General features: G+C 34.0%; 2 protein-coding genes across 3 annotated transcripts; both read right to left on the reverse strand.

The window, feature by feature from the left end:
• Window positions 1-776: 776 nt before the first annotated feature.
• LOC106669695 (E3 ubiquitin-protein ligase TRIM33-like) lies at window positions 777-11,444 on the reverse strand. Of its 2 annotated transcripts, XM_014399339.2 has the most exons (16): window positions 11,114-11,444; window positions 9,116-9,408; window positions 8,916-9,064; window positions 8,121-8,231; window positions 7,868-8,062; window positions 7,700-7,809; window positions 7,598-7,618; window positions 4,772-4,924; window positions 3,704-4,690; window positions 3,490-3,648; window positions 2,886-2,965; window positions 2,618-2,822; window positions 1,691-1,802; window positions 1,441-1,606; window positions 1,247-1,375; window positions 777-1,187 (listed from the first exon to the last, which is right to left on the reverse strand). In XM_014399339.2, exons 1-16 carry the CDS (start codon window positions 11,301-11,303, stop codon window positions 1,068-1,070), a joined length of 3,180 nt encoding a protein of 1,059 aa, XP_014254825.1. In that variant the 5' UTR covers window positions 11,304-11,444; the 3' UTR covers window positions 777-1,067. The 2 variants fall into 2 exon arrangements, with proteins under 2 accessions (XP_014254825.1, XP_014254834.1); XM_014399348.2 differs by lacking the exon at window positions 7,598-7,618.
• Window positions 11,368-12,526, reverse strand: LOC112126947. Its single transcript, XM_024227030.1, has 2 exons — window positions 12,258-12,526; window positions 11,368-11,486 (listed from the first exon to the last, which is right to left on the reverse strand). Exons 1-2 carry the CDS (start codon window positions 12,509-12,511, stop codon window positions 11,390-11,392), a joined length of 351 nt encoding a protein of 116 aa, XP_024082798.1. The 5' UTR covers window positions 12,512-12,526; the 3' UTR covers window positions 11,368-11,389.
• Window positions 12,527-13,166: the final 640 nt, after the last annotated feature.

A 13,166-nucleotide genomic window follows, 5' to 3' on the forward strand; every position in this document is an offset into this window, starting at 1 on the left:
TAGAGATACCATAAACAAACTACTTCGACTTCCATTATGATACTGAACCAAAAACATGAGTTCAAGTGTAACAATGTGTACGCTGCAAGCGCCTATTAACGTGCGGTTGATCGCGCGATTCAACGCCTTGTGTGTACTAGGCCTAAGGCTAGGTTCCTCAGGGTTAGGCATTGCGATGTGTGGCCTGGCATTAAGAAGAATCAGGCCCCTTATATACCAAAGCTAGACGAAGAGTTGCAGTTTCCTATGCATTTTGTCAATTTCTTGGCAGTATTTCTCTGCTGGGATAGATAATTCAGGAAATTATAATGGACAACCCCGACAGTACACCACCAAACCGTTTTGGGTGCAGTTTTGGTTTCAGGGAGTTTGGCACTTCCAATTTCAATTAATTAAGGTTTTTAGTTGAGATAAATTGAAATATATTAATTGGTCAAGCGGACCACGAAACTAGTGAATTTAATAAGTTTAAATGATGTATACCTTCACTAAAGCTCTCCGTGGCCATTTCATTTGTCACCGAGAATCAAATAGATTACACGACATTTGAAAAATGGCAAAAACGAGGGAAAATTAAAAAAAGGTGGGATTGAGATGGGAAGTCAGTGTCACGAGCGGATTGAAGTCAAGATAGCTCAAGTGGTAGAGCAGCGGCGTATCTAGCCGAAGATCATGGGCTCGAATCCCACTCGTGACACTGACTTTTTATCTCAACTAAAAACCTTAATTGAAAGTTAATTTTAAAGGTTTTGGTTACTTATATACAATGCAAGAGGTAAATTCTATTATTTTATGTATTTTGATATAAGTATAATGTACATTACATAATATAAAAATTAAATGGTTGGATTACAATAGGTGGGTAGACAAAATAAGGGCTTTTTTTAAAAGTAATTATTAATATTTGTTGACTCCTGTGATTATTTAAAACAAATTATTTATTTTAAAATGAAACAAATAAAAGTTGCTTCTAACATTACCACTGTAGAAATGGTAACATGTACTATTAAAATATTCACACACATACGGAAAAATAAAAAACTCCATTTGCAAAAATCATGAATTCGTTAAACTTGCGGAAAGGACCTAAAGGCTTTAAAATCTTCTACGCTGTCTGGCAAGTAAATCCTGATGATGTTGGCAGATGTACCATAAATAACCGCTATTTGCTGGTCTGTTATATCTTTCTGTTAAAAGATTTTTTGTTTTTAGATAAAACAAATGACAAAATAAAATAAATACAAACTTTAAGCCTCTCTTGACATTCCAAAAAGAGGGTCTTCAGCTGTTTGACAAATTCATCGACTCCACCTCTGAAACCTTCAATACGATCGAGCAACTTCATTTTCAAACCGTTTAATCTGTTTGGACCACTCTAAAAAAAAAAATCAAAGAATAAATATCTACATATTTTATTGTGAAATAACTGATTCAATTTACTGTCTGCGATGTGTAGAAAAAGCGATTAACGTTGCTTATCAAGATTTCAAGCAGAATTCTAGCACAGACCCTCAATTCTTGTATAGTCATCGGGAAGATGTATGGCTTTTTCAATGCGGCGACATTTTCACAAAGTATACAATTTAAAACTGGTACAACACGAGGCCTAAAGTTTTTTTTAAAAATATTTTAATTTTATTCTAAAATTATAAAATCGCATAATACATAAATGCAAATAAAATCTACTCACACTCGAAGATTTTTTTCAGTTGGGAAAAAGGAACAACTCCTATGATATGCTCTTTTACAGGTTTGGCAAAAATATGATACCTGTGATTTCCAACAAACAGCACATTTCAAGTCTAAAAAAAAAAAATAAAAACAACTTAAATTAAATGAGCTTACAAGGGAAGTATCTCAATTTGTCAATGTATGCAAGCCTAGAAAAAAGACTATTACTACATGTCAAAATCTCCTCCTTTCCAGACGCAGGCATCAAATGCGCCATGGAAATTTTAAAACATTTAAATCAATTTAGCACAAGGTATCAATAAAAACCAGACAGATCTGCAGTTGTGTTAAGGCAATGCAGTAAAGGGCTAACCACAGGGGGTTTTACTCCCTTCTCTGAACACTGATGTTTTTTTTTCTTTTTTTTCAACGTAATAATAATAATAGTAATGACATTAAAATGGGAACTACTTCATTGAAACTGCCAAGGAGAGCTAAGCAACCGAGTGACTTGTAAAGCTACACTGGACGAGCTCGAAGACATTCATTCATCATTCAAAGAGTGAACATTTTGCGATGATTTGACAAAAAACATGTAAATTTACCCTTAGTAGTATTAACAAGTTACAATTAATTAAGGTTTTTAATTGAGATAAAAAAAGTCAAAAATCAAATAGATTACACGACATTTGAAAAATGGCAAAAAGAGGGAAAATTCAAAAGGTGGAGTTGAGGTAGGAAGTTGGTGTCCGAGTGGATCGAGGTCATGAGAGCTCAAGTGGTAGAGCAGCGGCGTATCTAGCCGAAGATCGTGGGTTTGAATCCTGCTCATGCCATTAACTTTTTATCTCAACTAAAAACCTTAATTAATTGTAAAATATTACTTGGTCAAGCGGACCACGAAACTAGTGAATTTAATAATTATTAATAAGTTTAAGTTTCATACTTATTTCAGCCTGTGGGTTGAAGTCACCTAAGCTGTCTTGTGGATAAACCAAATAAGGAGATGGCGATGGCTGTGGAAGGGAAGATGGTATTTGAGGTTGGATTGACTCGGCAGGCTGGTACCATGTGGTTGGTGCTACATGTGGCATTGTTGGCATTAGATGATTGTGGTGTTCATACCGCGGTGGAGGTTGGAGTACTCTCAGCTTCGGGACATTTTTATTAGTTTTGAATTTTATTTATTTTCTATGAGTTTAATGGCCACTTACTTGATTTTGACTTAGAAACTGATACTCTTGAGTTTCTAAGAGATTCCTCAAAATTAAGCGTGAATCTTCTTGATGATCTTCTAAAAATTTAGTTATCAGTTTTTATTAATGATTTATGTTATGACAGTTGTTAAATAAAAATTAATAAAAATAGAATTAGAGTAAGCATACATAAGCTTTTTTTTATCAGCGATCAAACAATGATATAAAAATCACTTAAGCAATTACTTAAGCTAAAAAAGATGGTACATTTATTGCTTTTATATTGGATCCAAACCACTTTTGTGCAATTTTTATGAGTCCCCTCGACTGTCCTAGTACCAAATTAAAATTCATACAATAATCATGCAATTATTGGTTTTGAACATTGAACTGTTCAAGACCCTTTTTTTTATGAACTGTCATTACACCTAATCCTCCCATATACTGTACTTGTGTCTAGAAAAGTTCATTAACAGTATTAAAACTATAAAAAATGAAAAACCGCACAAACTTTTCTGGTCAACTATTATACTATGGTTTTATTGAAAATTTTGGTAATGCGTTACTGTTAAGAAAGAAAATAACTGTACTTAAGACTATTTAAATGTTATATCTATGTTACCTTTTATTAATGTGGAAGTTTGTACAGGCCTAATTTGTCCAATATGTTCATTAACTTGTGTGTTAGGTTGTGAAGAAGTTACATTTGGTTGAGTGTATATCTGTGTTGTAGGCGGCTGGGTCTGTTCAGGGTTGTTGAATTCTCCAAAATCCAGTGGCACTAAAAATATGTGTATGATACAATTCGAAATGACTATTTATATTTTATTTCTTACTTTCATCCCCTTGGAGCAATTTGAATATCTCATCTGGTATCTGATTCAGTGACTTAGACTGTTCTGATGTCAGAATTTCATTTGTAGGATTTTCTGTTTTGACAATACTCATGTCGATATCCTTATTTGTTTTGGCTGTTGCTTGATTGATACTTTTGTTTAACATTTCTTCTGCGTTATTTGGCACAAGTGACTGTTTTACTTGAGTGTTAAGAAGATTGTTAAGAATTGGAGTAGATTCGACATTTGTTTCCCCTGTACTTCGTGTAATAGACACTGAACCACCACTGGTTTTATTAATATTGACATAAGGTTCATTTATATTTTTATGATTTGTGCTATTTAAACAATCCTTGACATTTTGATTCATACTTGGAGAGATATTCCTATTGTTATTTGAATTTATTGAATTATTATCCACGCTATTCGGTCGAGAAGACGGACCATCACCTACATTTCTTGTTATGCTGACTGGCCCATTAAGAGGAATTTTATTGATCATCACTGGACTGTTTCTATGGATAAGCACTGAACCCTCAACAAAGTTACTGGCGGGTGCATTTTCCTGTTTTATAACAACTTTAATAGCGGGAAATTTTACTTCGTTCTGCTTGCTAATTGTAACTTCATCAGTTGGATTTCTACTAATATTAACAAATGCATCATTTGCATTTGTAATGTTATTTGAATTACCGTCCAAACTCTGTCTGCCTGTTGTTCCCTTGTTTCTATTGACAATTACAGGCCGATTTATAGCTATGGAGTTATCTACTAGATTTTTCAAAGCATTAACAGGAACTTTGCTCTTGTTTTGGTCCAAATTTGTAGAACTATTATTTCTGTTTATATTAACTGAGCCCAATCCGCTGTTCAAATTTGTTATGGCTCCCTTTGTATTTTTATTTATTTGAACTGCATTCTCATAAGGTTTAAATACATTTGTAGGTCCATCTCTTTCCAGTGTAGAATTTTCTGTAACCATCTGTTCTATTTTTTCAAAGCAATAAATAATTTAAATATACAAACTCCATGTCGACAAAATATAAATATAAATTAACAAATAAATACCTTCGAAATTCTTTGGCTCTTCTTTTATCTTAACTTCACACGGCTTCCCAATGTCATTAGCCCGTTTCATGTTGTTCATAATTTGCTCACGGATACTTGTAATATTCAAGTCATAATAATCCTTCAAAGAAACTGTCCCGACTGTACCTTGAACTATAGAAAAGCTACTATGAAAAAATTATAACAAATTAAGAAGAAAAAAGGTTATAAAAGAAAACGAAATAAAGAATAGTACACTAGTAAGAAAGGTTTATATCCATGCAAGGTTTAGTTTACAACTAATTTCAAGTTTTTTTAAACAAAAGCTTAAAAGTTACTTAACATGTTCAACACAGCTGACCTTCAATGGAGCCAAATTACGCCAAATAGCAGGATAGCTAGCATGCAAGTCATAATGTATAAAAAAATTACTTTAAAAAAAAATTACAACCCAGAAGGGGGAAAATAGAAATTCCAGCTTGCATTGAACATGTTAAAATTGAAGTAAAGAAGAAAAGACACAATCCTTTATTATTATTATTTATTTATTTTTTTCAGTGAAACTTTTTTTCATAATGTGCTGATGTCCGTATAAAATGCAATGTGTGTTTCAATCTTATCTTGTTTGGTCACTGCACAGGTTCGTTGTAATTTGGTTGAGGAAGTCCTTTCATTATCAAAGGTTGAATATCAATAAAGCCTTTAGTTCCAACTGTTTATTATTTTATTCAGAAACTTTTTAATTTACAACAATTAATTAAGGTTTTTAGTTGAGATAAAATTTTTTAATTTACATTGTAAACATCTTCAGCCATTATCCTTTACATAAATAAATTGAGTTACAAATATATAAATTTTGAAAAATTGTTTACTAATATTTAGATTAGTTTATTCTTTAAACTAAGTTAGTATAGTTAAAAGTTATTAGTACACAGATTTTTCAAAATTTATACATTTGTCACTCTTGCTCGTGACACTGACTTTTTTATCTCAACTTAAAAACCTTAATTAATTGAATGTTATTAATTGATCAAGCGGACCACGAAAATAGTGAATTTGTTTATTTATGTATAGGATATGGGCTGAAGACGCTGAACAAGTGAAAAGCTTTTCGAATAAACTAATAAACGGTTGGAACTAATGGCTTTGTTAATATTCAACCTTTGACAAAAAAGGTAAAGTTGAATTGAACTACTCATATACATCCTCAGGCAATATTGCAGTGCAGAAACATCAATGATCCTGATGTTAAGTGCAAGTGCATTTTGTTGAAATTGGTGTTGTTCCAGAATGTCTACCCTTGCCATTCAAAATATTTTATTTCAAGTCAATGTCGTAAGGGATCTGCATTGGCTGAACTGAAAAATTCAGCTCTACATGTTCTTTGCTACAGATTCTAAGTAAAATTACATAAAAAGGGAGTCTTTTTAACCTATGTAAATCAGTATTCGGATTACTGAAAAATTCAGAATACAACTTAAAATACACAACACTGCAAGTCAATTTTTCATTAAAAATTATTTAACATTTTCTTCATTTCTTCTACCTCTTTTTCTAATTTTTAAGCAATAGGTATATTACATTTAACAAAAGGATCTGTCTGATCTAACATTTCATTTTTTAGTAATGAAGAAGGTTAGGGATTCACTGTACATTCTCGAAAAGTTTAACTTTAATCTAATCTTGGTCTTTCACTTGGTCATTCTCACTTTCTCTGTCTCATTCACTCTCTCACTTAATCGCTCACCCCCATTTTTCTCTCTTCCTCTCACTCGTTAATTGTAAAAAGTGTTTGCGACCTAAATTTGCGAGAAGTTTTATTATTAAATATTGTTTTTTTATTTAATAATAAATTTTATTACAATTAATTAAGATTTTTTAGTTGAGATAAAAAAGTCAATGGCACGAGCGGGATTCAAACCCACGACCTTCGGCTAGATACGCCGCTGCTCTACCACTTGAGTTATCGTGACCTCGATCCGCTCGGACACTAACTTCCCAGCTCAACCCCACCTTTTGAATTTTCCCTCCTTTTTGCCATTTGTCATTTCGAATCCCGCTCGTGCCATTGACTTTTTTTATCTCAACTAAAAAACCTTAATTAATTTTAATATATTAATTGGTCAAGCGGACCACGAAATTAGCGGAAATAAATTTTATTATTAAATAAATTCATTAATTCATTCTCACTCACTCATTCACTTACTCTCTCACTCTCTTAATATCAAACTCTTTCTCTCACTCTATAAACGCTCAATAATGGATTGCCAATGAAGAAAAAATGGCAATTTATTCACTAGCTCAAAAATTTACAGAATTACCCATAAACGACCAATTTGCTCAAAACCTTATTTTTGACTTACACCACTTTTGCATACAATGGGTCAATTTGTAATAACTAATTCAGCCTGTTGAGTCATATTTGATCATTTTAGTCTGCTTACAGTTAGTTCCACACACCAGACTGAATCAGGAAGATGGCGAAAGTGCGTCTGACAGACCAAAATTATCAGATATAATTATGTCATGTTAACCTCTCAGACCGCATGAAGAAATGTTATAATTAATTCAGGGTTAATAAGTTCTTAAATTATTAAAGCTAATGTTTATGTATTTTTATGCAAGAGCAGTCTGATGTTGCTTAAACTTTAAAAAAAAAAATTCCAACCAAATAAAACTACACCAAACTACTTAAGCTTAGATTTAACGTTGAATTACTGATTAATAATATTGCACTAAAACTACAACTCAAACCACTAGCAAGACATAACAGCCTCAGTAAGAAATGATAAACTAATGATAAAGCAGTGCACCATATTAAAGTAACAGTTTTTAATTGATTTTTACCTGGTCCATGTCTTCTTGGAGCTGAATCAATCCAGCATATACAAAAACAGGGATATTTAGTGCACATTGACATTACATAGAATTTTTAAAAATAAGACTCACCTGGTACAATATCAATTGTATTGTCTCTAAAGTTGACAACCTTCTTGCAACAAGGATTTGGAACTACCAAGTTTAGGTCTTTGATTTTGCCGATATGTCGTAAAATATGCCTGAAAAGTTAAGTAGGAATAGAAAAAAATTTTTGAAACGAGTTTTAATGATAGTTACTCTTTGGACTGCACAATAGAGCAATCAGAACTGTTGCACAAAACGTTGGTTGTGAAACAGGTGCAATGTTTAATGGTCTTCATTTTTTCTTTCACTTCTTTCTGCTTCAATTCGTATATTTCAGTCTGGGTTTTTGCGATTGCCCTAACTCGTGACAAAAGTGTGTGCTTCTTCTTGTTGATTTTTGCAATCAGCCTGAAAACATGTTTCATTTTTTTCTTTATATTACTATTATCTATTACAATTAACTCACAGAGTAGCTAAGTCGTTAATTTGTTTTTTAATCTGTTCACTTTCTTCAAGAAGAGATTGTTTCCTTTCTTCCATTATTGGCACAGCAGCTTCTAAAATCTTTAAAAAGTATCTGGAAAATTTCAATAAGGGGTTAACTAACAAGATAGTTTTATTTTTTTATTAGTATTTTTTAAAATTATTAATGTCCTTATGAACTTGCATCTTAGACAGAGAATATGTATTTGTTTCATTATATGGTGTTGTTGGGCAAAGGGTAAAAAATAAGGCCATGGGGTCTACAAGACGAGAGTCTATCATGCTGACCACTCGGCTACTGCGGTCCCTCCCTCCAAAATAAAAAGTCTAAAGGGTGTAAAAAGATTAGTAGCACTCTATAAAGGTAAACAGCAAGTTATTAATGTTTTGTTTACATTTTAAGTCAACTATTAATCTTTATACCTAATTATTATAGAAAATGAATTAATAAATACAAATGTCTGGTTTATATGAGTGTATAATTAAATGGTAACTCTGTTGACAGAAGAATCTCCATCAGGATGTGTAAAACGTTATAATAATTATTATTATTTCATATAAGAGCCAGAATATGCAAAATTTCATATTGATCATGTAATGCGAAAAGAACCAATTGTGTTGTTGAGGCGATTTTTTAATATCCATGCACACATGCAACTTGCCCTCATGAGATTTTTTGTCAGATGATTTTTAAATGAACAGGAAAAAACACCCATGTTTGCTTATAAGCGTTTACATAAGCATATTATTTCTACACAAATTATAGAATAAAAATTACCTTAGTGATACATTCTCCTTATGGAGTTCAACTTTAGCCTTATCGACAATATCTGTGACAAAGTCGTAAGAATGGTCACGATGTATGAACAACTGACAGTCACGGCATGTTAAAAGATTGCACGTAAAGCAAAATAATTGGAGTGGTTCCTGTAAAATAAATTATTAAAAATTTGTTTTAAATTGTTAGACAGTTGTTACCTTAGGATGTGTTTTGCACATGTATCTCAAACAAGGGTCATTCCAGTGTTCCTCTTTTGTCTTGATCACATGAGATTTTGTCTCCTTTAATTGACTATGGTACTTGATGCATTCTTCGCAAATTGAGTCACCACATCCGTAGCACCAATGAGTCGTCAAATTTGATGTGTGCACACCACAAAATCCTATATTTTTCTTTGCTATCACTGTTCCATCTACCATCTCCTGAAGGATAAAATTGTCTAACAACTTTTTCTCCACCTCCATCAGGCATTCCGGGCATTGTTTTTTCTCTGAAATTAAATTAGTCATTTCTGATTGTTCTGGTCTGCCTCGATATTTTAGTCTGTAAGGTGATATAGGGCATTTTGCCATCTTCGGTTAGTGAGGTTAAAAAGGTTGAGACAATAAATTCTTTAATTTATTCCAAACACTCTCCAAAAAACCAAACATCCTTCATTAATAACTTTAAGATAGGTAAATCTCATTTTTTTAAGACTGTTTATTTACTATTCTGGCACTGCACCTGAGAACAATCGAGCTAGTGGCTGCAGTCTTTGTCCTGATACACAGCTTCATAAACAGTTGCTTCACGCAAAGTCTCATATACAGTCTCATAAACAATCAACAAATTGCTTTCAATTAATGAATCCACCATTAAAGATGGATAAAGCAGAAACATTTTCCAGACACGAGCTGCGAGGATGGAAAAATCAGGATGATCGAAGATGATAAAAACTACAGACTCTTCACCTCGCGGACCAAATTTGAAATTTGGAACAAACACACCAATGAAGTTGAATAAAAGCAAATTTCCAGTCCAAACTTGGGAGGGTGGACAAATCAAGGTTGATCAAAACTCCCTGTTCATAACCTTGCAGGCCACAAGAAGAAAAAATCTTTCCATTTTTTATAAAATGAGGAAATATCCGACCATGTTTTATTCTTTTATACTTAAGAAGTAATAGTAATTTTTCAATATAAGAAAAACAAAATAGTCCGTCACTTTTTACGAGTTTTGCAAATTTAATTTAAGTAATTGCATGAATAAAAGCAGACTTCCAGTTCAAACCTGGGAGGATGGACAAATCAACGTTGATCAAAACTACCTGTTCATCACCATGCATGCCACAAGAAAAAAATCTTACCATTTTTTATAAAATGAAGAAATATCCGACCATGTCTTGTTCATTTAAACTTAAGAAGTAATAGTAATTTTTGAATATAGGAAAAACAAAATAGCCCTTTTTTAAAAAAGGATTGAACACCGCTCTCACTCCATCATTCACCATTTCTAACAAAATAGTCCCTCACTTTTTATGAGTTTTTCAAATTTAATTCCAGAAATTGCTTTAAATTTGAAACCGACCCACCAATTTAGACGAATAAAAGCAGACTTCGAGTCCAAACCTGCGAGGATGGACATTCAGGATGATCACAACTACTCATTCATCACCTCGCAGGGCTCAAGAAAAAAATCTTACCTTAATAGCCACCCATGTTTTTATACTAAGAAAGTTATGCTATTTTTTCAACATAGAACATATAAACTACGCTAATTCAATCAACAAATTGCTTTAAATTTGAAACAAAACCCAACAATTATGATTGATAGAAGCACGTCACAGACAGAACCTGCGAAGATGGACAAACAGTTGGAGGATGGGGTTTGAATATCAACAAATTACGGCTTATCACTGCACAGATTAAAAAAAAAATCGTTTTTTATGAAATAAGAAATGAGCTGAGTATAGTTTATTCTTTGATAGTAAGAAATTAATATTTCGTCTACATAGGACATTCAAACTAGCATGTTACTTTTTAAGGGATTTGGCTGTATAAATTTTAAATTAATATTACTAGATATATGCGCTAAGGTATTAAAAAAAAGTATTAAAGAATTTTAGTGAAATATTTTATTGATTAGTCAATGCTCGGCTCTATGAGACGGAGATCATAAGAAGGCATTATTGACAATCGAGTGGAAAATGTACCGACCTGTCTGTTCCCATTTGGCAATGCAGTCTCTGCAGACGGAGTGACAGCATTCGAGAAATTTCGAACTAACGAAATCTTCGTATGAGTTGATGATATCGCATTTGCAGAAAACGCAGGCGGTCAGCGTCAAAACATCGGCTCTGATCTCATCCGGCAGTTCTTCTGCAGGTTTATCAAGCAAAGCTTCCATCTCGCATCAATAAAGGATCGGAAAGTTCCAAATTCTATGCTCGACCCATCCACCGTCCAGTTGGAATCTGTCTAATTAACGAGATATCAAAACAAATACAGCTGAACTGAAGCCATGGCCGACAACATCACAGCAGGGAGGTTACCTATCAAAGCTCTACGAATCTTATTGGCCGATCGAATTCTGTCGAAAATCAAAGTACAAACGTATATTTTTTATTAGTATATAATATTGTTTTACACATAATATAAAAATAATAAATTGTATGAACACCAACTAGTGAATATTAAATCCTTACACAATCAAAACCGGTGAAAAATATGAATATTTTATCCATTACGGATGTGACTACAAAGGTAGGGGCTTTTTGGTATGAATGTGCATGTGCACTTTATATAAAATGCAACTCTATGCATATTATAAGATAATAGAGGAATATAAAGTGCATCATTAGATAAGGGAGAAATTTAATACATAATGTATAACTAAACATATAAATAAATAAAATGTATGGATATCATTAAGGTCAAATAAAAAATGGTACATATTTCTTTTTTAATTTAGAATATTTAGTTTAATTTATATACAATTTTGTTTCCAAAAACACTTCATATCTGGTATGCATCATGTTATACGAAACTTTGGCAAAGCAAGCTCGGCCAAAGTTAAAAAAAAATCGTATGTAAGCGGACGACGGCGCGGCGGCCGAATTATCTCTTGATCTTCGCTTGTTTTTCTCTAAGCGACAAGAGATTAGTCGGCGTAAGCGCGTCGCTACTTATTCTTGTGTAGGGGAAGGTAAGGTTCCAGAATTCAATAAACCAGAGACAGTATTCAGTAACATTTATTGTACACAAGTCTTTCTCTTAATCTTAAAAACCTCGGAATCTTACTTAATCTGCAAGTCAGCCACAACTCTAAATCTGGGATGAGTCTATCAACAAAGGGACTTACCCCAAACGATGCTCGCCACGATCAGTGTCCACAGCATCTCTTCTCTCGACCTCTGACTTGGCTCGATGGTCGCAACGGCTGGTCCTCGCTGGCTCTGGCTGGCTGAGTCCTCTTGTTGAATCCCAGACGGAGTGTGGCTGCTTCTCTCCCGGTCCTCGGTCTTGGCTGCCTGGGGTGAGTCTCGGATCTTGACTCACTGGGGTGAGTCTTGCAGCTTGACTGTTGACTGTCTGCTTCACTGATTTTCCAGTCATCCCATTTATACCGGGTCTCTCCCGGGGTAGGGGATGAAGAGGAAACTCAAAAGTCGGGGGGAGATCTCACGCCGCGGCGGGGCCGAAAAAGACGGCGGTCTAGCACAGCGTTGACGTATTCTCAATTTACGATGTCCCCCTTTCTTACCTAGCTGTCTACCTGGGTAACCATGTCTAAGCTATATTTGCCAGATGTGTCACGTCGTTCCCATCTGGGCGGTGCCCCTTCAAAGGACAACCTTTCCTCGTTTACCTATTCTGTTCTTATTTTACAATTTAACTTATTGCTAAGACGGGGGCCGGCTTACACGTACATACATAAATAATGTAAGCCGGCCCCGTCTTAGAATAAATTGTATTTGTATAAGCACACAATAATTACCACACCCAGATCACCCAGACGGGAGTGACGTGCATTTCTCACAAAGCAGGGGTACCTAGCCCTGCAATAATTGCACGGTTGGTCGAAAGATGTCACATCACAGGCGGGTGCGACGTGGTATTTCTCACAAACCAGAGACACCTAGCCCTGCAATGATTTTACAGCTGGTCGATAGATGTCACAGCACAGGTAGGAGCGACGGGATATTTCTCACAAACCAGGGTTAGCTAGCCCTGCAGTGATTGCAAGTATGGTCGAAAGATGTTACAGCAC

This window comes from Cimex lectularius, unplaced genomic scaffold (assembly GCF_000648675.2).
Source record: "Cimex lectularius strain Harlan isolate CLEC.00 unplaced genomic scaffold, Clec_2.1 scaffold67, whole genome shotgun sequence".
Classification (NCBI taxonomy): Eukaryota; Metazoa; Arthropoda; class Insecta; order Hemiptera; family Cimicidae; genus Cimex; species Cimex lectularius.

Excerpts from the sequence above, each read along its gene's own strand:
- LOC106669695 (XM_014399339.2), bottom strand. The coding sequence starts at position 11,303 with ATGGAAGCTTTGCTTGATAAACCTGCAGAAGAACTGCCGGATGAGATC. Across the intron at positions 4,691-4,771 it reads AGAGCCAAAGAATTTCGAAG|AACAGATGGTTACAGAAAAT; the intron begins GTATTTATTTGT and ends TTGAAAAAATAG. Across the intron at positions 1,188-1,246 it reads AATGTCAAGAGAGGCTTAAA|AAAGATATAACAGACCAGCA; the intron begins GTTTGTATTTAT and ends ATCTTTTAACAG.
- LOC112126947 (XM_024227030.1), bottom strand. The coding sequence starts at position 12,511 with ATGACTGGAAAATCAGTGAAGCAGACAGTCAACAGTCAAGCTGCAAGA. Across the intron at positions 11,487-12,257 it reads CGTGGCGAGCATCGTTTGGG|AATTCGATCGGCCAATAAGA; the intron begins GTAAGTCCCTTT and ends GATTTTCGACAG.